At 41.5% G+C, this 27,942-nt stretch overlaps 1 protein-coding gene across 5 annotated transcripts in view; it reads left to right on the forward strand.

The window, feature by feature from the left end:
* Nucleotides 1–27,942, forward strand: part of COL16A1 (collagen type XVI alpha 1 chain) — a 3,146,845-nt gene that overhangs the window by 3,024,152 nt on the left and 94,751 nt on the right. For all 5 annotated transcript variants that reach the window (XM_044082765.1, XM_044082783.1, XM_044082773.1 and 2 more), the window contains 3 exons: nt 12,794–12,979; nt 17,735–17,801; nt 27,237–27,407. In XM_044082765.1, the coding sequence (XP_043938700.1) occupies nt 12,794–12,979; nt 17,735–17,801; nt 27,237–27,407 (424 nt within the window). The remainder of the gene's footprint in view (nt 1–12,793; nt 12,980–17,734; nt 17,802–27,236; nt 27,408–27,942) is intronic.

Genomic DNA, 27,942 nt, shown 5'->3' on the forward strand with positions numbered 1-27,942 from the left:
ACTGGCCAAGTGGTTACTTACCTGGAGTGAAATGTCGGGGTTCCGGGACTTCAATATTATGGATTTTCTGCTTTGACTTTTCTGTATTTTAAAAGTCGGGTAAGTGAGATTTTGGTCTACAGAAGTTGACCCATATATATATATATATATATATATATATATATATATATATATATATATATATATATATATATATATATAAATTCGGTCTACAGAAGTCGATCCATCTATGTATATATATGTATGTCAGTTGTCAATCTCCTCTCCGGTCCAGCTGGTGAATCTGGGAATCTTGAGGCAATGTTATAACTGCCTCATGTACACAGACAACCCTCTCCTCCTCCCACATAACACAAATACTTGTGAGAGATGCAGCTATTTAGCCAAACTGGAGGCTGAGCTCTCTCAACTCAGGACTGGCAAGACCAGTCAGGAGGAGAAGGCAACTACACACACCACAAAACCAGCCTCACATAATGCTACCACACCACTGAATCAAACACATAAACACACAAAGACATACTCGGAGGCTCTGAGTAAAAATTTACCTAAACAGCAGAGGCCTCCAAAGCAGACACCCAAACAACTGCTATCTCAAGACACCCCACAAGCAACACATAAACCACAAAATCAGTGTGCAAAGCAGTCACAGCCCTTAAGGCCAAATACTACACCAAACATACTTGTCATAGGTGACTCCATAGTCAGACACACTGACGTCCCACTCACCAGGCTGAACAAGGAGAGGGTCACAGTAAGCTGCCTATTGGGTGCTAGAATCCGCCACATAACACAAGCACTCAGGTCACTCCACGGCAAGTACAAATATGACACAGTCATTGTCCATGCTGGTGTGAACGACCTGAGACGTACCTCCCTGGACTACATGAAAAGAGACATAGAGGAGCTCTCTGATTATGTAGCCCAGGCAGGTATGACCCTGACCCTGAGCAGTATCCTTCCTTCACCAAGAATGATGCCACAATATAGAGACAAGATGATCAGCTTTAACAATTGGCTTAATGTCTGGTGTCATTCAAAGGGGATCCAGTGTCTGTCTGCCTGGGATGACATGCTTGACAAGCCACGCTGCTTCTCAAGGGACGGCTTGCACCTGTCACCCCTGGGATTCCGGATATTGGCTAAGGCACTTGCCACCCCCATAGTGCCTTTTTAGGCAAGGCTCAAATTCTAAACCTACCACCCTAGAAAACAAAAATGGGAAGAAACTGAGGGTAATGCTGCTCAATGCCAGAAGTCTAAATCTCAAAATGCACACACTCAAGGCCCTTCTCAGTATGGAGAACATCGATGTCTGTGCTGTAACTGAAACCTGGTTCAAGGCTCCTGAGAGCACCCTGGCACTATTAGGTTTTACCTCATATCATGCGTTCCGCCCCAAAACCCAGACCACACCACAAAAGGAGGGTGTATCCATATTCATAAAGGATACCCACACCTCCAGGTTGGTGGCAACGCAAAGCTTCGAAACCATCCAGGTGCAACTAACCATAGGCAAAACTGCTCTACAAATTGTAGCATACTACAGGCCACCCTCTCAAACTCAGGAACCCCACACAGCCTTCCTGAAGACACTGGAGGGTATAAATGTATCTCCAAACACCATCATATTGGGTGACTTCAACTACCCGAATATAGACTGAGAACATTACTCAAGCCCTAACTTTCTAGCCCAATGATTCCTGGAGTTCATAAATTCAAATGCCATGGAACAGCTAGTCACTGTTCCCACGAGAGGAGAAAATATACTAGATCTCATTATCACAAACATGGGGACAAAATGCTCCACACCGGAAGTATATCCCTCATTGGTGAGATCTGATTATAAACTAATCTCACTGCAAATCCACATCCCGCCCCCACCCCAAACAAAAAAGACCACAGTGAAGAACTTCTCTAAAGCAAACTTCACACTACTCAAGACTGGTGTGGTATCCTTCAAGGCCCCTGAGCCAGTGGAAACCACAACCCAAGCTGCTGAAGCCCTTACAAATACCTTCTATGAACACCTCCAGGACTGCATGGATCAGGCAATCCCAAATAAAACCAAGACTCTTTCCACAAAGGGCAAACGTCCAGTCTGGTGGACCCCAGCCATTAACAAACTTTACAATAAGAGGAGAAAGCTATTACATGATAGAACAAAATCCATAAAAGGGAAGTCACCCCTGATCATTATTAGTAAAAAAATACGAGCACTCATAAAATCAACTAAGGCCAATTTTGAGAGAAAAATTGCCATGGATTCAAAGGACAATCATAAGACCTTTTTCAGGTATGTTAGGAACCTGGGTGGAAATTCCCAGATATGCTCAGAATTATTCCAAAATGATACAAAAATCACTGAACCCACAGACATTGCCAACATACTGGCAGACAGGGTCAGTGCAAACGTCACCCATCTCTCCCCCCCTAAAGGAGAGATAACTATCCCAGCAGAGTGTAGCCTCCCAGACATTTCAAATGCGCAGGTGAAAGCTGCTCTCTCTAAAGCTAAAAACACAGCATCAATGGGACCGGATGGTGTCCCCGGCTGTGTGCTACATGAGCTAAATGAGGAATTAAACCCGCACATAAGGCAGCTGTTTAATCTCAGCCTTACCACAGGATACGTGCCCAAGGAGTGGCGACGGCAACTGTGGTCCCACTCCACAAAGGCGGTGCCTCACGGACCCTGGTAATTACCGCCCATAAGCTTAACAAGTCTAGTCTGCAAAGTTATGGAGAGGATCATAATGGAGCTCATAAACAAAGATATAGGGGACTTGCAGACATTGGACCCGACCCAGTTTGGCTTCGTCAAGGGCAGATCATGCCTTTTGAACTTGGTCAACTTCTTCGAAACAGTCACCAAGGCCATTGATGAGGGAAAGGCAGTCCATACAGCCTACCTTGACCTTGCAAAGGCTTTCGACACAATACCCCACTCGGGTATTGTAGAAAAACTTACCAGCTTAAATGTAAACCCATATGTCACAAGATGGGTTGCAAACTGGCTTAAGGACAGAACCCACAGGGTTAGAGTTGCTGGCGCTATGTCAGACTCCAAGCCGGTCACAAGTGGTGTCCCACAGGGCTCAATCCTTGGCCCCCTATTGTTCGGCATCTACTTCTCAGAAGTACAGGCCAACATGGGAGGACTTTGGCTGACAAAGTTTGCAGACGACTGCAAACTAGGCCATAGTGGAAAGTGCATCAAACACGGATATCCTTCAGAAGGGACTCACGGAAACAGATAGCTGGTGCCAGAGCCATGGCCTGAAGTTAATCGCCAAAAAATGTATAGTCATACCCTTCGGGAAAAACAAGGTAACCCCAAGCTACCATATAGGTGGCAATCCACTAAGCACAGAAGAGGTTATCAGGGACCTGGGGACCCAGGTTGACAGTGGCCTTTCTTTTGACACTCACGTTGCTAAAGTGGTTAGAAAGACCTTCTACATTGCCCACCTGATCATGAAGGGATTCACATCCAGATCTAGTGAGGTCATTGTTCCCTGTACTCTTCACTTATCAGACCAATGATCGAGTATAATGCCCCATTCGGGATGTATCTCACCCGACATCTGCAGCAATTGGAGAGACCCCAAAAGTTCCTCACCAAAAGGATAAAGGGACTCCAAAATCTGTCATATGCTGCCAGATTGAAGAAACTCCAGCTCTATTCAGTCGCATACCGTCTGCTCAGAGGTGACATGTGCCTGACATACAAGGCCATGTCCAACCCGGAATTAATGGACATGCTCCACCTCAAAAAATCCAAATCCACCAAAACCACTAGAGCAAGCGACTTAAACCTTAGCACGGATATAAATAGGACGTGCTGGAGGGATAGATTTATCACTCAGAGACTCCCTATGCTGTGGAATAAAATCCCAGTCCATGTGAGGCAGAGCACCTCGCTGGCTCTGTTCAAGAGAAATCTTGACCTGTGGATGGGAGATTGTAGGTTTACCCCGGGAATCATCTCTGTGTCACTGCTGGACAGAGGCACAACAAACTAATGGGCACAGTATTTTTTCATATATGGGGTGGCGTAAGCCACAAAACTTTGGGCTAGGCTTATAAATGCCTTAGGGCAGATAGCCTAGTATAAACCTATGAACCTATGAACCTATGTATATAAAATTCTGCCTTGTTAAAAACACTATCATTTAGTGGCCTTTTCCTTTGAAACTGGTGGCACTTTCCCTGTAAATGCATTTATGATTATGGAGTTCTGTAAAGCAAACCTTCTTCAGTTACCTGATGACCTAAATACATTTTGCTGTAATCATCCTCTTTTGCATCCCATTGTTAAAACTGCTGCCTATATCTCTGACTTCTACCCTCACTTAAATAACCGTATTGAGAAGGTAGTCCTTATCCTCACCAAATACAATCACCATTTTAAACATATGTTGGGATATCTGTATAAATAAATTATATAACAAAAAAAATAAATTGATTAATGCTGGTAGATCTCATTCTGCCTCCCTTAAAGAGTACATGTAAGCAAACTAGTAAAGATCTTAAGGTAAACATTAGCATGCTCAAAGAAGAATATGAGCTTAAAATAGCCACCAATACCAAAACTAACTATATCAATTTCTTTAACAAGTGCCAGAAAGTTAAGAACTAACACCCGTCATTGCTCTGAGCTAGTCCCTAGTAATGCTGCCTCTCTGACCCTAAAGAAATAGCTAATGTCCTAGCTGACAAATTTAATGCAAATTTTACTGCAGCCACTCTAACAGCTATTCCACTGATTCCACAATCCCAGCCACCCCATTTAATTACTATTGGACAACCTTTCCAAAAAGTAAGAATACTTCATCCATGGGCCCCGATAACATACCAGGTCATCTGATTATCAGTGCTAAACATAGACTATTTGAACCCTTGTGTAGCGTGTCCAGTGGCTACATTCCTGAAATTGAATAACAGCTGTTTTACTGCCATTACACAAGGATGGCCCAGCCATGGAACCTGATAGCTATAAAACCCTCATATGTAAAAGCTATTGTGTTTATTTTCTCACACATTTTTTTTATCCTTTGTTGACTGGGTTACTCCCAGTAGGCTAGTATCCTCTTTTTAGGGAAGACTCAAAGTGGTGTTTATACTACTAGGGGAAATTTAGTTAATGGCATCTAGGAAATTCCCTTACTCTTTTCAATAGTCACCGTGGGATCGGGGAACTTCATCTACTGTTTTCTGTAGTCACTGTGAGATCAGGGAACTTCCTCTACTCTTTTCAATAGTTACTGTGGGATCGAGGAACTTTCTCTACTCTTTTCTGTAGTCACTGTGGGATCGGGGAACTTCCCTTACTCTTTTAAATAGTTACTGTGGGATCAGGGAACTTCCTCTACTCTTTTCAATAGTTACTGTGGGATCGGGGAACTTCCTCTACTCTTTTCAATAGTTACTGTGGGATCGGGGAACTTCCTCTACTGTTTTCTGTAGTCACTGTGGGATCAGGGAACTTCCCTTACTCTTTTAATAGTTACTGTGGGATCGGGGAACTTCCTCTACTGTTTTCTGTAGTCACTGTGGGATCAGGGAACTTCCCTTACTCTTTTAATAGTTACTGTGGGATCGGGGAACTTCCTCTACTGTTTTCTGTACTCACTGTGGGATTGGGGAACTTTCTCTACTCTTTTCAATAGTCACTGTGGGATCGGGGAACTTCCTCTACTCTTTTCAATAGTTACTGTGGGATCGAGGAACTTTCTCTACTCTTTTCTGTAGTCACTGTGGGATCGGGGAACTTCCCTTACTCTTTTAAATAGTTACTGTGGGATTGGGGAACTTCCTCTACTCTTTTCAATAGTTACTGTGGGATTGCGGAACTTCCTATACTCTTTTCAATAGTTACTGTGGGATCGGGGAACTTCCTCTACTGTTTTCTGTAGTCACTGTGGGATCAGGGAACTTCCCTTACTCTTTTAATAGTTACTGTGGGATCAGGGAACTTCCTCTACTGTTTTCTGTAGTCACTGTGGGATCAGGGAACTTCCCTTACTCTTTTAAATTGTCACTGTGGGATCGGGGAACTTCCTCTACTGTTTTCTGTAGTCACTGTGGGATCAGGGAACTTCCTCTACTCTTTTCAATAGTTACTGTGGGATTGGGGAACTTCCTCTACTCTTTTCAATAGTCACTGTGGGATCGGGGAACTTCCTCTACTCTTTTCAATAGTTACTGTGGGATCGGGGAACTTCCTCTACTGTTTTCTGTAGTCACTGTGGGATCGGGGAACTTCCCTTACTCTTTTCAATAGTCACTGTGGGATTGGGGAACTTCCTCTACTCTTTTCTGTACTCACTGTGGGATCAGGGAACTTTCTCTACTCTTTTCTGTAGTCACTATGGGATCGGGGAACTTCCTCTACTCTTTTCAGTAGTTACTGTGGGATTGGGGAACTTCCTCTACTCTTTTCAATAGTTACTGTGGGATTGGGGAACTTCCCTTACTCTTTTCAATAGTTACTGTGGGATCGGGGAACTTCCTCTACTCTTTTCTGTAGTCGCTGTGGGATCGGGGAACTTCCCTTACTCTTTTAATAGTTACTGTGGGATCGGGGAACTTTTTCTACTCTTTTCTGTAGTCGCTGTGGGATCGGGGAACTTCCCTTACTCTTTTAAATAGTCACTGTGGGATCGGGGAACTTCCTCTACTGTTTTCTGTAGTCACTGTGGGATCAGGGAACTTCCTCTACTCTTTTCAATAGTTATTGTGGGATTGGGAAACTTCCTCTACTCTTTTCCATAGTCACTGTGGGATCAGGGAACTTCCTCTACTCTTTTCTGTAGTCGCTGTGGGATTGGGGAACTTCCTCTACTCTTTTCTGTAGTCACTGTGGGATCAAGGAACTTTCTCTACTCTTTTCTGTAGTCAATGTGGGATCGGGGAACTTCCTCTACTCTTTTCAATAGTTACTGTGGGATTGGGGAACTTCCTCTACTCTTTTCAATAGTTACTGTGGGATTGGGGAACTTCCCTTACTCTTTTCAATAGTCACTGTGGGATTGGGGAACTTTCTCTACTCTTTTCTGTAGTCAATGTGGGATCGGGGAACTTCCTCTACTCTTTTCAATAGTTACTGTGGGATTGGGGAACTTCCCTTACTCTTTTCACTAGTTACTGTGGGACCGGGGAACTTCCTCTACTCTTTTCTGTAGTCGCTGTGGGATCGGGGAACTTCCCTTACTCTTTTAATAGTTACTGTGGGATCGGGGAACTTTCTCTGCTCTTTTCTGTAGTCGCTGTGGGATCGGGGAACTTCCCTTACTCTTTTCAGTAGTTACTGTGGGATTGGGGAACTGTCTCTACTCTTTTCTGTAATCGCTGTGGGATTGGGGAACTTCCTCTACTCTTTTCTGTAGTCGCTGTGGGATCGGGGAACTTCCCTTACACTTTTCTGTAGTTGCTGTGGGATCGGGGAACTTCCCACACTCTTTTCTGTAGTCACTGTGGGATAGGGGAACTTCCCTCACTCTTTTCTGTAGTCACTGTGGGATAGGGGAACTTCCCTCACTCTTTTCTGTAGTCACTGTGGGATAGGGGAACTTCCCTCACTCTTTTCTGTAGTCGCTGTGGGATCGGGGAACTTCCCTTACACTTTTCTGTAGTCGCTGTGGGATCGGGGAACTTCCCTCACTCTTTTCTGTAGTCACTGTGGGATCGGGGAACTTCCCTCACTCTTTTCTGTAGTCACTGTGGGATAGGGGAACTTCCCTCACTCTTTTCTGTAGTCACTGTGGGATAGGGGAACTTCCCTCACTCTTTTCTGTAGTCACTGTGGGATAGGGGAACTTCCCTCACTCTTTTCTGTAGTTGCTGTGGGATCAGGGAACTTCCTCTACTCTTTTCTGTAGTCGCTGTGGGATCAGGGAACTTCCCTTACTCTTTTCTGTAGTCACTGTGGGATCGGGGAACTTCCCGCACTCTTTTCTGTAGTCACTGTGGGATAGGGGAACTTCCCTCACTCTTTTCTCTAGTTGCTGTGGAATCAGGGAACTTCCTCTACTCTTTTCTGTAGTCGTTGTGGGATTGGGGAACTTCCTCTACTCTTTTCTGTAGTCACTGTGGGATATTTTACATCTACTTGAGCTACTACCAATTCAAGCAGATGGGACCTCAGCTTAACATCTTATATGATGGACACTGTGGACACTAAAAATCTCTTTACCCTGGCCCCTCATTAAATCATTTTTGTCAGTGGATGGTCCTGGCTCTTTAAACATATTAATTTCTTTAAAAATATAACCACAATGGATAGTGGTTATGCAGTACATACACCATACATACACCTGGCCAAGGCCTTTGACACTATTCCCCATACTGGTATTATTCATAGATTTGTAAATATCAGTGTAAATCCTTATGATGTTAGGCAGGCAGCTAACTGGCTGGCTGTCAGAACCTATGTGGTTAGAGTTGCAAGTGCCATTTCTGAAAAAAAAATTACCAGGACTCAGAATTAGGCCATCTCTTATTTTGACATCTGTTTCTCAGACATCCAGGCCAATACACTTGGCCTGTAGTTAAATATGTTTGCAGATGATTGTAAATTGGGCATTGTTATTTGATGTTCCAATAACTCACAATTGCTCCAACATGTATTAGACCACGTTATCAAATGATGCAAGGACAATGGTCTCAAATTAAATGTAAAGAAATGTAGAATAGTTCATTTTTCTAAACAAAACATTTTCCCATACCACATAGGTGACACACTGCTCCACTCTGACACTGCTGTAAGGGATCTAGGCACGCTTGTTGACAATTCCTTATCTTTTTACCATGTCTCCACAGTAGTTCAGAAAGCCTTTTATATGAAGCATCCAATTTCCAAACACATCTCCAGTAGAATCAAAGAAATCTTCTTTCTCCTTTACTCATATCTTATCAGACACCTTATCATACCTCTCAACCTCTTAGCACTAGAAATCTGGATGAAGCCTAAAATAATGAGGGGACAAGGGTAAAAATAGTCATTGTTTAGTAACTTTAATCCTCAGTGATTTCCCACAAAACCAAAAATTTTATAAGGACCGACTAAAAATCTGAGGCAAAAATCTAGACATGTTTTCCTGACTGTGTGTATTGTAGCAATGTATAAGAAAAGTATTCACACTGTACTAGTTAACGGTTGTTTCAAGGATAAAGCTTCTTGGAGAAAGAGCAAGGCGTGTTTATTTCAATTTGTAGTGGTAGATCTTTATTCAAACTGTGATCACTTCAAGATGAGAAAAGTAAGTATGGGGGTGTTGGAGAACAAAGCCCCTCTTGAAAACTGCAAATGACTTGTTTCTCTTTGTGGGTGTTGTGCGTTTGTACAAAACATTTACCCCTTTGAATACTGCTGTTTAGTGCATTTGTATTCTGATGGAACACTTGTGTACAGTAAGGGTCACGCTGGGTTGGGATTCAATATTCTTCAGTGAAACCTTACATCCCCCTATTTTCTTCTATTTATAGCACAGCTTTTGTAAGTAATTCAAAAAGTTGGCACTTAGAAATATTTGTAAAATTAGATTTTCTTCATCTCTTGTGATATTGTTCATTTCTTCCTCACAAAGAATCAGATTAAATAAAAATGAAGCTCAGCAAACAGATTTTCCAATTGCCAAAGAGAATAAACTCCAAAAACAGAGAAGACTAAGCACAAAACGCAACAAACAACAAAATAATATAAACGAAACTGCAGTAACTGAAGGTAAAAATAGAGATCAAAATATTTCCAGCTGACTTTTCTGTCATTTAAGAGTTGCACTTACAGTTATTAGTATTTACCAAGAAATAAAAATAAAGCCTGTAAATAAGGGTCCCCTACACCGACACCCCACAAAGCCGACGCCCAAAAGACTGACACCAGAAGAGCGACAACACAGATGATCAACAAAGTGAAATCCCAACAGCCGAAACACCGACGTGGGCAACGTGTGAGCGACTCAGTAAGTGTGCGATAGTGAGAGATTTAGGGTTAGGGTGTGGACAGGTAAGTGTGCGATAGTGAGGGATTTAGGGTTAGGGTGCGGACAGATAAGTGTGTGATAGTGAAGGATTTAGGGTTAGGGTGCGGGAAAGGTGAGTGTGCAGTAGTGTCGGGTTTAGGGGCGGGTTAAGTGAGTTAGGGTTAGGGTGCGGACAGGTAAGTGTGCGATAGTGAGGGATTTAGGGTTAGGGTGTGGACAGGTAAGTGTGTGATAGTGAGGGATTTAGGGTTAGGGTGCGGACAGGTAAGTGTGCGATAGTGAGAGATTTAGGGTTAGGGTGCGGGTAGGGTAAGTGTGCGGTAGTGTCGGACCTTAGGGTTACGGTGCAGACAGGTAAGTGTGCGATAGTGAGGGATTTAGGGTTAGGGTGTGGACAGGTAAATGTGTGATAGTGAGGGATTTAGGGTTAGGGTGCGGACAGGTAAGTGTGCGATAGTGAGGGATTTAGGGTTAGGGTGTGGACAGGTAAGTGTGCGATAGTGAGGGATTTAGGGTTAGGGTGTGGGTAGGGTAAGTGTGTGATCGTGAGGAATTTAGGGTTAGGGTCGGGTTAAGTGAGTTAGGGTTAAGGTGCGGGTAGAGTAAGTGTACGGTAGTGTCAGACCTTAGGGTTAGGGTGCGGACAGGTAAGTGTGCGATAGTGAGGGATTTAGGGTTAGGGTGTGGACAGGTAAGTGTGCGATAGTGAGGGATTTAGGGTTTGGGTGCTGACAGGTAAGTGTGCGATAGTGAGGGATTTAGGGTTAGGGTGCGGGTAGGGTAAGTGTGTGATAGTGAGGGATTTAGGGTTAGGGGTGGGTTAAGTGAGTTAGGGTTAGGGTGCGGGTAGGGTAAGTGTGCGGTAGTGTCGGACCTTGGGGTTAGGGTGCGGACAGGTAAGTGTGCGATAGTGAGGGATTTAGGGTTAGGGTGCGGACAGGTAAGTGTGCGATAGTGAGGGATTTAGGGTTAGGGTGCAGACAGGTAAGTGTGCGATAGTGAGGGATTTAGGGTTAGGGTGCAGACAGGTAAGTGTGCGATAGTGAGGGATTTAGGGTTAGGGTGCGGACAGGTACGTGTGCGATAGTGAGGGGTTTAGGGTTAGGGGTGGGTTAAGTGAGTTAGGGTGCGGGTAAGGTAAGTGTGCGGTAGTGTCGGACCTTAGGGTTAGGGTTTGGGTTAAGGTTAATGCATATATAGTTGTGTGTAATGTGTAGTTTACGTTTTGTGTGTCGGTGTTATGGTGTTCGGTATTGTGTGTTGTCAGTGTTTTGGTGTCGGTGTTTTGGGCGTCGGCTTTGTGGTGTGTCGGTGTAGTGTAGGGGATCCGTAAATAAGCATTTTCATTAAGGAACAATTCTCAGTCCAAGTGTTTGGCTAATTTCTCCGCCTGTTATGTAAACACCAAATAAAAACTTTGCATAGAGCATCGAGCAGGAAACACATAAAGGAACAAGTGTAAGCAAAACGCATCCACGTCTACATCAGGACAAAGTGCCGCTTTTTAGAATTAGTATTTATACAGCACTGTTTGGAGCTCTTTGCTTCAAACTCTTTCTCCTTCCTCAGCTGCATTTCCCCTGTCCTGTACCACATTACTGCCATCCATCAGTAAGTGTAGTTAACACTCAGCGGTCAAAAACGCTGCTTTTTCATGCAGTGAATAAATTCAGAATCAAGTCTGTCAATCAGGGGAAGATGCTCAGACTCGAGGCTCTTAAATGAATAAATATTATTCGAAACTCAAAATATTGCATCAGAAACAGTTACAAAAACTGCAATAAATGTCTAATCCTTTGATATTGAAAACCATGCCTACTGCAGGTCACTGAAAGTAAAAGCGGTCCAGCTTCAGAAGTGTCAGTGATGTAAAAAAAGACCCAAGCAAAAATGTGCTTTGTACTTGTTTAATAATTAAGATTCCATCAGAAACTTTTTGTCATAACTCGTTTCTGCCTGCTTTTCTAAATGCTTTTTTTTCCCCTGAGGTGTATATGATACTTTTAATAAAAATTACAGAAAGGAGTTCTTCAGAAACACTTTCCAACCATTTTATTATTATGTGAGATGTGCTGCAAATCTTGTATTAAAATGGCAAAGAGTAGCAAAGAGTGGTATATGCTGTCCCAACACCTTTTAAATATTTGCAGCAGCAACAACAGCTCCCTTCCTGCATGGCTTCCCATTCACTCAGCGTTGTCCCACACATTGTTTGTGGGCTATGTTGTGGACCTCGTGGCACTTCACAATGTTTGCTGAGGAATAGAGTGACCACCACAAAAGGGTATTCCTTATAACAGCACAAAACTGTGCCATGTTTACACAACTTTCCCATGCTAAGATGTGAAGACACATACTGCAAAGAAACACCACTCTGAAAATCCAGTATTTCAGGTTTGCATAGACCTCTCACATGCAATTTGAAACTAAACTGGTTCACTGTTTTATCAGGACCCCTTACCTCCAAATAGATGGAGGTTACTTTGAGACTGAGGACAAGTGTCTAGGATGGTAGGTGTTTGCATTTCAGATTACTTCATAAACCAGCATAGTCTTCATTTTGGTGTTGAGGGGGTGAATGAGAACCGTACATTGTATGTTTTTTGTTTTTGCATATATGACCACATTTGATGGTACAAATAAACTGTATATTTCTAGTCTGATCAAGTGCAGGTTACATTATAAACAGCACTATAACAATCGTAAGGTTGCTGCTTATTATATCCTATCCAGTGCACAAATGCAATGTCTTATTCATAAATTTCACCCCATTATTATAAACAACTTATGCTGTTTTTCTGTTTCAGGGTGATCCAGGGCCTCCAGGTGAAAAGGGCTCTCCCGGAGAAAGAGGGAAACCTGGGAGCCCAGGTGGTTCTGGGAAGAGTGGATCTATGGGACCCATTGGACCTATGGGACCTCGAGGTGAAAGAGGAAGTCCAGGAGAACCAGGATCTGCAGGCACACCAGGAGTACCAGGAATGCCAGGGGATGTAAGTATTTGAGCTGGGTGAGATCTTACAAACTGAAATGTATTAGAAACCACAAGGAAATAAAAAGGCATTGCTGTGAGTTGTACTTTATGGTATATGGCACATGCTGATGGCTTCAAACTACTACTGACACATAGATACTGCATCACTAGCCCAGTAATATTACTGTGTCTGCATTGTGTGTGCACAGCCTTTTACTACAGACCCCACAGTTCTACTGATCATTAAACTAATGCATCACTAGCCCAGTAATATTACTGTGTCTGCATTGTGTGTGCACAGCATTTTACTACAGACCCCACAGTTGTACTGATCATTAAACTAATGCAGCACTAGCCCAGTAATATTACTGTGTCTGCATTGTGTGTGCACAGCATTTTACTACAGACCCCACAGTTGTACTGATCATTAAACTAATGCAGCACTAGCCCAGTAATATTACTGTGTCTGCATTGTGTGTGCACAGCATTTTACTACAGACCCCACAGTTGTACTGATCATTAAACTAATGCAGCACTAGCCCAGTAATATTACTGTGTCTGCATTGTGTGTGCACAGCATTTTACTACAGACCCCACAGTTGTACTGATCATTAAACTAATACAGCACTAGCCCAGTAATATTACTGTGTCTGCATTGTGTGTGCACAGCATTTTACTACAGACCCCACAGTTGTACTGATCATTAAACTAATGCATCACTAGCCCAGTAATATTACTGTGTCTGCATTGTGTGTGCACAGCATTTTACTACAGACCCCACAGTTCTACTGATCATTAAACTAATGCATCACTAGCCCAGTAATATTACTGTGTCTGCATTGTGTGTGCACAGCATTTTACTACAGACCCCACAGTTCTACTGATCATTAAACTAATGCATCACTAGCCCAGTAATATTACTGTGTCTGCATTGTGTGTGCACAGCATTTTACTACAGACCCCACAGTTGTACTGATCATTAAACTAATGCAGCACTAGCCCAGTAATATTACTGTGTCTGCATTGTGTGTGCACAGCATTTTACTACAGACCCCACAGTTCTACTGATCATTAAACTAATGCATCACTAGCCCAGTAATATTACTGTGTCTGCATTGTGTGTGCACAGCATTTTACTACAGACCCCACAGTTCTACTGATCATTAAACTAATGCATCACTAGCCCAGTAATATTACTGTGTCTGCATTGTGTTTGCACAGCATTTTCCTACAGACCCCACAGTTCTACTGATCATTAAACTAATGCATCAGTAACCTGGGGATATTACTTCTAAAGATACTGCTACACCACAAACCGAGTAATTGCAGTTATGTAGTTACATTAATGCTCCTCTCATCCTGTTTTATCTGTGTATAACTAATTCATTAATTTACTTTTAATTTATTTATTTGCATTTTCTCTTGGTAATTTCAGTTGCAGCAGATTTACCTTACACTGCTAATATCCCCACTTACTTTACAAAACATTTACATTCCGATACTTTTTGTTTTTTACCTATCACCTGAGCTATAGAAAATTCCTCTTTTCCATACATTGGGAATCCATACTTTTACCTCACAGTACTCAAACCTTCCCTGAATTATACAGGTGTGTTCCATATTACTTGTACTGCCCAACCTGAGTTTTGCTGCTTTATCAACTCTGGAGCTATGGAACTGTAGTAAAACCTAGTTTTTTATTTCAAAACCATGTAAATGCTGGTAGTGTCTCTCTTATGTCACTTTCAGTATTACTAGTTTTGAATGAGAAAACTACACATTTATTGACTGTAAAGGGTTGACTGGTTGACAAATGACAACAATTAGTATTATAAAGTTACCAGTTGTTGGAAGTGAAATCTCTTCACTGCAAAAGGACCTATAAACTGTAAGCAGCTCCCTGTGAGCCCCAGAACTGAAAACCTCAGAAGCCACACAACAGACTGTTTTTTTTAACCACTTACAAACTGTGAACAGTGTGGCTTTGGTGGAGAGTGGCTTTTTACCTCTGGCAGCTCTATTCTTATTTCTCATCTCTGTCATTCAGAAGTATTGCTAAATGTGAGGTTGCTTGTCCATAAAACATACGTTAGATATTATTTTACAGACAAGGATAGCCAAGATTAAAATACAGATTAAGCATTTATTACAGCAATATCTTCAGCTAGTTTTAAGAGCCAGTCAGCTTTCACTCCACCATGTACATGCCATGCAGCCCCTGTTCAAAATGGTGTCGTTAGACAAGAAATTATACTGTACTTTCAGAAAACCAATGTGTCTCAAAATATAATGTGACAAAAGAAGAATGGAAAACCTTATTTTTATTTTATTTAACATTTGTTTTACCAGGATAATCCGTCTGGACAGCTGGTGTCCATTTTCAGCGGAATCCTGGGGAGAACAGCTCCAAGACGTTTGTGTAAATACAAAGGCTATTAAACAGTGACACAAGAAAGCAAAGATAATAGTTGGATAACAATTGGTAGAAAGTTAACATATAAGGCAAAAACCAGTTAAATGCAAAACAATCTGATAGTGCAGTTAGGGGATCGCACATCTTACAATAATTTTATAAATGTGTGCACATAAGATACTCAGGAGTAAATATAAGCATTACTTCATTTTTATCATTTTTAGTTTTCCACATTTTCACGCCTTTTCAACACATTTCAATATTTTCACATTATTATATCATAGTTTCTATAAATAGGGCTCATGAACTTTAAACAAAGCATTAAACAGATTATATTAATTACATCATTTCTGTAATTTAATAAGACAGTCTTCCTCATTGCCACCTCCGTTTAACTTTCTTTACATTTTTTTCAAGTCCCTCCTCCTTTTGACAACACTCTCACTAAGACATTAATCTTGCTGTCAAACCAACTAACAAAGGGAGCAAAATGGTGGTCATAGTGAGGGAATTTGACATTTTTTATGTAAGAATTTACTTGGACAACAATGAGTAATATGTTAATTTGCAGAGTTATACTTCAAGTAATATTCATTCTAACTTGGTTAAGATACTTGAACAGACAATAAATAATAGTTTATTTATTTATTTTTTATTAATTTGGCATTTGTTTACCAGGAAAGTCCAACTGGGTCATGAGGTACCTGTTTTCATTTGGGAATTGGGGAAAAAACTCCAGATACATGCGGTTAACAGAATGAAAGAGTAGACAGACATAATAAAGTCATAACATTTAAGCACAAAATTTGAAAAACTACACGTTAGTTTGTCAGAATAAAAACTCAACATACATAATAAAGTCATGGTGTTCCAGCATAAATTATTTGGAAAGCCTGAAGCAAGATGCAACATTATTTCCATAACAGATGATTATCATAATGATTACTAATATTGTAGAGGTAATGAAATATGGTAACAGATTATATTGGTAAAGGCGTAGGATAGTACAAGTAGAAAAGGGTAGGGTGTGATAGAGGGGATAGTAGGAACAGATGTGGAAAAGGTATGAGTGTAACCTCAGGGAAGTATGTGTAGAGGAAAGGAGGGTAGGGTATGTTAGTAGTGGGGATAGAAAGAGAGAGGGAGTAGACATAGAAAAAGGTGTAAGAGTACCTCAGACTGGGCTCATACAGGTGCAAATATAAGCTTTGTTAAAGTATTCTTTTACAGAGGTTTTGAAGGAGTGCAGATTAGTAGCAGTTTTGATAGTTAAAGGAAGGGAGTTTTATAGTTTTGCCACAGAGCAGGAGTAAAGACTTAGGCCTAGGGCTTTGTAAGGTTTATAATATGTGAGAAGATGTTTGTCTTCAGATCTGAGATGTTTATTTGGGATCTAAAAGTTGATTAATGGGCTAAGAGTAGGACAAGCTAGTGGGTTGTGGATGATTTTGTATACCATAGTAAGTTGTACATAATGGATATGGAGCCATCTTAGGGAATGTAGGGCTTTACAGTGATGAATTAGAGGGGTTGCATTTATGGCAAATTTGGCAATTTTGTTATAGAACCTTTCAAGGTTTTTTTCCTTAGGGAGATCTGTAAGTTAGTTAGAATTGGGATCCCATATAACAGTGATGGCAACAGGTAGGTTTTGGCCAGGCTAGTTTTAGACATAGTTTACACAAACATGTCACACTTAACTGTTAGGAACCGTCAACAGAGAAGAGCAACAAAGCATTCTCTACCTATTCGCTGCACACACACACACACACACACACACACACACACACACACACACACACACACACACACACACACACACACACACACACACACACACACACACACACTCACACTTCATCCTTTGTCACATCATTTGTCTCATGGTGAACAGCATTTGGCCCACAGGGAACACTGATGCCCTAATAATGATTAGGAGCAAAAACTATAGTCACATTTTCACCTGTTTTAATCAGAGAAGGAAAGGTGACTCCAGGAAACTCAGAGTATGAAAAGCCAGTGGCTTAGGGTTAGGTTTGATAAAAAGATTGATTTGATTTGACTTGCATAAGCCTGGAGACTGTGGGCTTAGATCTAACGTAGGTCTTAGTTCTGTTATAATTTGGAGTTTAGAACCTGTCTCCCAAAGGATATTAGGTTAGATCTAACGTAGGTCTTAGTTCTGTTATAATTTGGAGTTTAGAACCTGTCTCCCAAAGGATATTAGGGAGTTTATACTTCTTCCATGATTGTAAATGTGGACGTCAGATCAGGATACTGTCGAATGGTTTGACGGTTGTGAACTTCATTTCTTTCTGGATACCAGAAACAATGACTGTGTTATCTGTTTTTTTTTTTCAGGCTGCTACAGTTAACTATGATGAAATTCGAAGGCAAATACGACAAGAGGTTATAAAAGTGTTCGATGGTAAGTGCCATTAATGTAGTTTATTGGGAGGCGACACTTTGTCTGCTAGGGAAAAGAGTTACGCAGATAACTTGAAAACAGAGACCATCATGCAATGAGTGAGATGGTATCAGTCTAAAATTAGTCAAGGTGTGAAGGAACTTTCATGAGATGATTTATGACTTTTGGGGGTATAATCCACCAAATGTGACTGGATGTAATAAAAGCTCTTCATTGCCCCCTAAATCTGAGAAACAGCCTTTTCAGGTCGTAGGGCAGCATCACTGGAAAATAAGCAAATTGCATTTACAGGTTCATAGGTAGGTACTAGGCCATTGGCCCTAGGGCCTATATAAGCCTAGCCAAAAAGGTACCCTGGCTTTTGCCACCCAAGAAAATTATTTTCCTGTGCCCCTGTCGAGCAGAGCCACAGAGGTGATCCCCAGGGTGAATTTCCTATTTCCCATCCAATCATCAAGATTTTTCTTTAAGAGTGCTAATGAGGAGCTTTGTGTGATATAGATAGGTAGTTTATTCCAGAGTATGCGAAGTCTCTGGGACAGGAATCTATCCCTCCAGCATGTTCTGTTTATTGTGGTGACAAGGTTTAGGTCCCTAGAGCATGTAGCTCGGAGGAATTGGGATTTCTTTAAGTGGAGCATGTCCAACAACTCTGGGTTTGACATAGCTGTGTATGTTAGGCAGAGATCACCTCTGAGTAGGTGATATGCAATGGAGTAAAACTGGAGTTTTTTGAGACAGTCTGCATAGGGCATCTTTTTGAGGCCAGTAATCCTCTTTGTGAGGTATTTCTGCGGCCTTTCCAGTTGTTGTAGATGTCTTGTGAGGTACATACCAAAAGGGGCGTTGTACTCTATAAGGGGTCTAATGAGTGATGAGCAGAGCGGAACAATGACCTCTTTTTTCCTGGATGAGAAACCTTTTGTGATGAAGTGTGCCACAAAGAAGGATTTCCTGACTACTGTGGCGATGTGGTTATCAAAGGAGGGACTACTGTCCACCTGTGTCCCAAGGTCTCTTATCACACTTTCAGTGTTAGGTAGACTACCACCTACATTGTAGTTCATAGGTACAGAGTTTTTACCAGAGGGGATGACAATGCTCTTTTTGGCATTGAGCTTGAGGCCATGGCTTTGACACCAGGCTAAGAAATTTAGGCTAGGAAATTATTTTTTTCCTGAAGCTGAAGGCACCCATATAGAAGTGGGTCTGGCAGAATGTATGGAGAGAGGCTTTGAAGACGTGGGTTCAAACGTCATCATCATTTCATGCATGTAATGTGCATGCGAACATGAGAAACGGGATAAACATGCTTGTGATCCCTAGTCCCCTTGAAAAGAAGTTGTGCTGGTGAAATGCATGGGGCCCTTTGGTTAACAAGTAAATAAAAAGATGCCGGCATGTAGTAGTCTTGTGTCCTTCGACTGGAAAACTGGAGGATGCATTTTGACTTCTGTGTTTTTTCTTTCTGTGTTACTTGCCTCTGATGATAGAGGTATAGCTAGGGTGGGGTGAAGGGATCTGCCTCCCTGGCACAAGATGTTAGAGGCATGAGGGGAGATGTCAGCCAATCTGTAGTGCAGTACCAGCGCTGATTTCTATAGGGGCATTTCTGAATGCCAGAACTGCTTTTCTGATCTGGATTGAAATGTTTCAGCTCTTTCTGTCTGGAATAAGTATATTTTTTAAAAGCAGAAGAATTTAATATGTTCTTTTTTTAGTCCTAAAATAGATCTGTTTATTTTCTTTGCTCTTCAACGTAGAGTTGAGGAGTGCAGAAAAGGACCTGGCTTGCTCCTGAGGTGAGGAGAACCAGATCAGAAAATTGACCCCCTTCCTACCCCCACCCCTTTTTTTTCCCCTCAGTAAGTTGAGGGGCACCAGATCAGATAGCATCAAGCAATAAATGATCCATCTGTGGCTCTGTCTGATGGTTTGGGGATTAGCATCTTGGAAGGTGATTTTCTGTTTCTGTTTGAAAAGCATTTTGCTTTATGTTACTGTTGTGAATTATATTTATTTGAATTTTTTTTCTTTTGATGTAAACATGAATACAGACTTAGTTAGATATCTAGGAGAAGGACCAGTCACATGACAGCAGCTCTCCTTCTATGTAAACAGTCATCTGACATGAATTATCTTTCCTGGCTAAGGGAACTGAATTATGGTACATGTCCTTCCTTAAGGAAGAAGGGTGTTTAATTATGGTACATGTCCTTCCTTATTTGGAAAGGGGACAGAATGATGGCATTTGCCCTTCCTTATTGGTGAGGGGGACTGAATATCTGACAGCACATGTCCTTCCTTGAAAATAAAAATCTAACATATATTGTCATTCTTCTGGAGTAGGGGCTGAATGTCTGATTGCAGATGTAATTCCTTATGATTTAGCACTAGAACATAGACTACAGAAATAGCAGGATACCCTTGCAGGAGTCAGAACTACTGAGGTGTCCAGTGGAATTTCTGGAACCACTCTTATTTGGTCTTTTCCTTTTGGATACAGTTAAACATGCAGAACTGTGGTTAGAGATTGCAAACTTAGAAATATTTGAATTGATGCAAAAAATTACTGGATGGTTTGAAGAAATTGTATACATGGTGCCAAAACAACAGCCTCATCCTTAATGTCAGTAAAGGTATTATGCAATTTTGAAAAATAAAAGATGTACAAAACTGATTGCAAAATTAATGAGGTGCTACTAACGCTTGGCAAAGAAAATAAAGTTCTAGAAATTATTTGTGGAAGTAAATAATTAAGTTTTGATGAATATGTTAGAACAAAAGACAAAACTGCCTGCTGAGATGCATCTCTGATACTCAAAAGGCTTATCCAGCAAATCATGGGAAAGGCTTTTCCCTCTGCATACCTTATTGCTGCGGACCAATTGTAGAAAGTAATGCTGTCTTCTATAGCCGGTGGACAAGTAAACTGCCACAACTCAAGAAAGGTCAGACGTTGTTAAAGGCAACAGAGCAGCTAAAAAACATGATCCACTCTTACAGGCTTCATGAAATTCCAGTCATTATTCTGTATATCCTGTAGACTTTTTGCAGTGGACTTACGCTTACAGGCTAAAGTATGATGACCTTAGTGTTTATTTTAGTTATTTTTATTTCACAGTTTGATGACCAGGTAACTGGGCTGGTCCATAGGCCCTTTTCAACCTTAGCTGATCTGCTTGCACCTGTCACCCTTTCGCCTTCGAATACTGGCCAAGCCTTTTGCGACCCCCATGGTGCCTTTTTTAGGCAAGGCACAAAAGGCAAACCCACCGCCATAAATAGCACAAGGAACCAAAAACTGAGGGTAATGCTACTCAACGCCAGAAGTCTGAACCTCAAAATGCACCCACTCAAGGAACTCCTCAGTACGGAGAACATCGACATCTGTGCAGTAACAGAAACCTGGTTTAAGGCTCCAGAGAGCACCCCTGCACTACCAGGCTATAACTCATACCATACTGTTTGGCCACAGAACCAGGACCGAAACACAAAAGGCGTGGGTGTATCCATATTCATCAAGGATACCCACACCTCCAGGTTAGTGGTGCAGCACGATGCCTCAGAGATCATCCATGTGCAACTAACAATGGACAAAACTGCAATTCAAATTCTAGCTTGCAACAGATCACGCACCATGACCCAGGACCCCCATTCCACATTTCTGGAGACACTGAAAAATATGAAGGTACTACCAAATGCCCTGATATTGGGCGATTTCAATTACCCAAACATTAACTGGGAGAACTACTCAAGTACTAACTTCCTTGCCTAATGCTTCCTAGAATTTATAAACTCGAACGCCCTGGATCAACTGGTCAACACCCCTACCAGAGGTACCAACATGGGCGACCGGTGTTCCACAACAGAGGTCAACCCCTCACTAGTTAAATCAGACCATAGACTAATCACACTGGATATCCACATTCTACCCCCACCCCCAGTCAATGAAACTACCATGAAAAACTTTTCAAAAGCAAACTTCACATTACTTAAGACTGAGGTGGAAAGGTTCACAGCCCCCATGCTAAAGGACAATGCTGTCCAAGCTGCTGAATCCCTTACAAAGGCACTGTATGAGCACCTGCAAGAATGCATGGATCGTGCTATCCCAAGCAAAACCAAGACTGGTGGACCCCTGTCATAAACAAGCTATACAATAGAAGGAGGAAACTAGTACAGAAAAGAGTAAAATCCCAAGAAGGAAAGACATCCCTGATCAGTATCAGCAAGAAACTATGATCCCTCATAAAATCATCCAAGGCTAGCTTCGAAAGAAAAATTGCCAAGGACTCCAAAGATAACCACAAAGTGCTCTTTAGCTATGTCAAGAACCTAAGTGGAAACTCTCAGATCTGCTCTGAGTAGTGCAGAATGGCACAAAATACACTGAACCGAATGATATTGCCCACATTCTGGCAGACAGGTTTAGTGCAAACTTCACCCCCTCTCACCCCCTAAAGGGCCCATAACCATACCAAAAGAATGTAGAGCCCTGGCAATCACTGACACACAGGTTAAAACAGCACTATCCAAAGTCAAAAACACAGCTTCAGTGGGACCGGACGGTGTCTCAGGCTGTGTCTTACAAGAGCTCCAAAATGAACTAACCCCTCCCCTAAACACACTGTTCAAACTCAGCCTCTCTACAGGCTACATACCCATAGAGTGGCGCACAGCAACAGTTATCCTACTCCACAAAGGTGGAGCCACAATGGACCCCGGGAACTATCGCCCTATAAGCTTGATTAGCCAAGTCTGCAAGGCTATGGAGCGCATCTTCATGGAACTCATTAACAGAGAGATTGGGAACCTCCAAACATTGGACCCTACCCAGTTTGGCTTTGTTAAGGGCAGATCATGCCTCCTAAACCTGGTGGACTTTGTTGAGACAGTTAGCAAGGCTTTAGATGAGGGAAAGGAGATCCACACAGCCTACCTAGACTTCGCAAAGGCTTTTGACACCATTCCCCATTCTGGTAATATAGACAAGCTCACCAGTCTGAACATAAACCCCTGCGTCACGAGATGGGTTGCCAGTTTGCTCATGGATAGAACCCACATGGTGATAGTTGCAGGCTCTAGTTCCAACTCTAAACCGGTTACAAGTGGTGTCCCCAGGGCTCAGTCTTGGGACCCCTCCTGTTTGGTATATACTTCTCAGAGGTACAGGCAAGCACAGGAGGACTATAGCTGACCAAGTTTGCAGATGACTGCAAACTGGGGGCCATAATTGACTCTCTGACTGATACAGACATCATCCAGAAGGGTCTCACTGAGAAGGATACCTGGTGTCAAAATCATGGCCTCAAGCTGAATGCCAAAAAGTGCATAGTCATCCCCTTTGGAAAAAACAAAGTACCCATGGACTACCACATACTTTATAGTCCACTAAACACAGGAAATATAATAAGGGATCTGGGGACCCAAGTATATAGTAATCTCTCCTTTGATAATCATATTGCCAAGGTGGCCCACCTCATCACAAAAGGGTTCGCATCTAGTACAAATGAGGTTATTGTGCCCCTCTAGTCATCACTCTTCAGACCCATCATAGAGTACAACGCCCCATTTGGGATGTACCTTACAAGACACCTGCAATAGCTGGAAAGACCACAGAAGTACCTCACCAAGAGGATTACTGGCCTCAAACAGATGCCCTATGCAGCCCGGTTGAAGAAACTCCTGCTGTACTCAGTTGTATACTGCCTACTCAGAGGTGATCTGTGCCTGACATACAAGGCCATGTCCAACCCAGAATTGATGGACATGCTCCACCTAAAAAAAAACAAATCCCGGGAGCCACACGCTCTAGGGATCTAAACCTCACCACAATGATAAATAGGACATGCTGGAGGGATAGATTCCTGTCCCAGAGACTCCCCATGCTTTGGAACAGGATTCTAATCTACATTAGGCAGAGCTCCTCACTAACACTCTTCAAGAGAAATCTTGACGAGTGGATGGGAAACAGAAAATTTACCACGGGGATCACTGCAGTGGCTCTGCTGGACAGAGGCACAGGGAACTAATGGCTCAGCTGGACAGAGGCACAGGGAACTAATCTAAGGGGGTGGCAAAAGCCAACACATTCTGGTTAGGCTTATAGATGCCCTCGGGCAGATAGCCTAGTACTTACCTATGAACCTATGAACCTGTAAAAGTAAAGAAACAATAAACTTAATGTTAAACTATTATTCAGAGTAAATTAATACAGAAAAAACTTACAGTATAGTCTGCATGTAGTTGCAGTTACAGAGTTATTTCTATTCCTCTTCCAAGTCACAAAGATGTTTTATAGCTTCATGACTTTGCAAACTGGCATGATGAGGGCCAATATGTAGTGGCACCAGTAAGAGATGGAGTTGTGGGACATGCTGGGGACCTGAAATTAGTGGCACCTGGTCAAAGAAAATATTATGTTCTATATTTGACCTGTGCTACCAGACTTGAGTAGGTGATGTTCAAAACATTAATTTGTAAACTTGAGTACATATTAACATCCATATTTAAGACTTTTGAAGAGCCTGTTATTTATTTTTTACTTTCATGTGTGTAGTTCCACCAAAGCCAACATATTAAAATTGGACTCCATCTAGAGCAACTTCAGTGAATATCTGTATTTTAACTACAACCTGCCATATTCAGCTAGGCTAAAGAAAACATCTGTATTTATTTAGCAGGTAGGTGAACTAAACAACTAGGGCTCATTTACAGTCATAAAATAGCTACAGTAATGCAAAATAGTAAAGCCAAGTTATTAATGTGACTGTAGTACTTATATAGAAATTGTTACACAACACAAAATTAATTTGAGGCGCACTTAAGGAATATTTCCTTCCCATATTATTAACATTACTCAGTATACAGTAATCTGGTAGACAGATATGAAATAACAATGACACACTACTTTCAGTTGCTTTAAAACCAGAAAGATAATTGTATCAGTCAAACAATTCTTTAGCACTGGAAAAGACTACTTACTGCCGCTTCAATGGTGCAGAGAAATAATTCCCTGACTATGACAATGGTGACCGGAGTTGAAGTTGCACAAGATATTGTCAAGGCTACACTGGGGGTATTATGTACAGTTCTAGCAAACACACAGCATGAGGAAAGGATTCCAAAAGTTCTTAAGTTATACTTCCATTGCACACACCACTGGTGAGACCACTTGTGGGGTACTGTGTACATTTCTAGGAGAACATAATATGAGGAGTGGATCCCAGACTGCCAAATTATATTAAAGCAAGTACCAGTTTAAATATTTTTAAGAAAATTTTGGAAACTTATAGGAATGGGTGTTTTGCTATATTGGCACGACATTATTAGCCATGCCTGATATATTTGTATGTATGTATATCCTTGAAGAGCAGTAGAACACAGTGAATAAAATGTTGTACTCAAGGAACAGCATATTACAGAGTACAAGACCATGTTCTGGACAAGCAGGATACAACAAAGTATGATGCCTTGCCCTTTACAAACGTGATGCTGCAGGGTATGAGGCCATGTCCTGGAGTAGGTTCCTCTTCTATCTATTCCATTTTCTCTTCCATCAATGAGCCTAAGAGGCCAGCGGCTCCAGCATCTTCACTCCTGAAAATCTACCCTGTGATCCTACCTACGATTTTTTTTTTTTTTTTTTGTGCAGCTGGACAGACTATTGTATTTCACTTATGTAGCAGTGGACAAAAGAAAGTTCCAGAAAGCTCTGTATTTGGATCTCCATAAGCCCATCTTCTTGCCTTTAATTTGCTCTCTCATACTCTGAATATGAAAGAGTTGTGGACAACCCCCCAGAATCCAGACTACACATAACAAACCAAAGTACTTCCCATCTCATGAGGACTATTTCTTGGGTTTTCACCGTCTGATTGTTTCTTCATCAATAGCCTTGTAGCCATATTTCCCAGTACCTCATTGATAAATTTATGGACCAGGATTCTAAATTTTTAGATAATTGAGGTAATTAAGGGGTAGCAAAATTTATGCTTCAGCCAAGCTAGGCTTGTATGCCACCAATTATTTGATACACATAACCATTTAATGAGGAGGGACTTTGAAAAAGAACTAGACATTCGTAGAGGCTGTCCCTAATTTGGTGTCCTAATTCAAGCTATTCATATCAGGAAGTCACAGGAAGTGTGCATGCTATATTTATGACATAGGTGGTATGCAGGCAATGACCATGCCTTTTGGCTTGTTCTTTGCTGTCACACATGACCACATGTGTTGGAGTTTTGCAGTAATGGGTGCATAGAGAGAATGGTAGTATCACCTTCATTGGAAACTTGCCTCTTCAGCAAGGGAGTTCAGAATCTCATACGAGACCTGAATAAGGGTGAGCAGCAGGTTGTTTAAATGGCTAAAAAGCCTGTTACAATCTACACTGAAATCTGTTAAAATGGGAGTAATATGTGATGCTCCCTCCTTGAATGAAGTCAAGTAGGGTTTAGCCACAACAGGAAAGGAAAGACTCCCAAAATCAATTCCCTTAAAAACACAAACCCTCAAGGACTGCACCTAATGCAGTGTTGGTTGTTGACTGATGTCTTAGCAGCATATGAATGGAAGATGTTCTGCTTTCATGTGCCATTATGGAAGGCTTTTTTTTTACTTCTGATGCCTACCCAGACTCTGTCCCTTATATAGGGGTGTACCTCTGAAGTGATGAATAACGGAGTGATATTTTAGGGAGGTATATGGGTCAGTCTTTTGACAAAACCTACTTGGGCATATGGTTTAAAAATTATACATAGCATTAAGATTCTATAACTTTTTAATCTGAGTGAGAAATTCAAGCTTCTAGAGTTGTTGTGGAATGTAAACTATATAACTCTGAGTTTGTGTTTTGCTTTATAGAAGGCATTCAGCATGTTGCATGGAATATTTATAACTGTAATAGAGTGAAAATCAGAAGCATCTGTTCCTGATATGTAGTGTCACACAGACTGCATGCACGGCATGTGTCTGCAGGTCTTGGTTCCCTGTTTAGCACTGCTGAGTAATCTGTTATACTGTGAAACATCTGTGCATGAATGGCACATGACTGCACCATCCAAGGAGCTGTAGTGATGCAGATGAGCAGGATGTGAAGAAACTAATAAATGAAAAACAGTAAAAGGGCTCTGGTGAGGAGAACTCAGGCTGTGCACATGACAGGCTTTATCATCCCATGTTGCACACTGGTAAGAGTGATCCAGATAACTTTGGTGCCATTTATATTCTAGCCTTGCAGGACAAACTTTTTCCAAGAGCAGAGTGTGACTGATACTGTGGAATGTCACGTTTGTATCTAAATAATGTTCACATCATTTTTTTTTTATTCTTGCATTTTTTTTACTTTTAGTTAGTCTTCTAAGGATTATATATTTTTGTAAGGTATCTGGAGGCACTAAACATTACAGCATCTGGTGTTTTGTTTTACAGAAAGGATGGCTTACTATACATCCAGGATGCAACAACCTGTAGAGACGGTTTCAGGCAGGCCTGGTCCACCTGGAAAAGATGGCCATCCAGGGCCAGCTGGAATGCCAGGAGCTCCTGGAATGCCAGGACAGATTGGACGAGAAGGAAGGCAAGGACCCCCAGGAATTCCAGGTACATGAAAAAATAGCTTCAGGTCTCAAATAATGATGTCAGTGTCCCCCCGGAAATTCTGGGAGGACTAAACAAGTCTGAAAATATGGTGTACTTAAAATATTAACAATATTATGTGGGATGAGGCTACACGCAGCAGGATTATAGCCAATATTTTTGTGTATGTAGTTGAAATAAGTAGGAAAAGAATTATATACTAAGTTTAAGTTTGACTATTTTACTTATGTTTCTATGTTTTGTGTTTCAGAGTTGGTAAATCCATGCTGCTCTCTGTCAGCTTAGCTCAGAGAGTGAAACTGTATGCTTTTAATGAGCTTCATTGTAAAGTTCTAGATTTGATTTTCTTACTTTGCAGTTGCTAATAGGATAATTAAGAACAAATCACTTAACAAGAGAGTGCTGCTGGGTCTCTCTCTGAAAACGAGCACTTGAGTCCACAGAGCATTAGAGCACTAAAACATTTATTTTATTTTATTTTACTTTACTTATTTATTGACTTTTTGCATGGAAAGATCCATCAAAGTACTTTTCTGGT

Source organism: Protopterus annectens, chromosome 1.part1, assembly GCF_019279795.1.
Source record: "Protopterus annectens isolate FY-2018-M chromosome 1.part1, PAN1.0, whole genome shotgun sequence".
In the NCBI taxonomy this organism is placed as follows: domain Eukaryota; kingdom Metazoa; phylum Chordata; order Ceratodontiformes; family Protopteridae; genus Protopterus; species Protopterus annectens.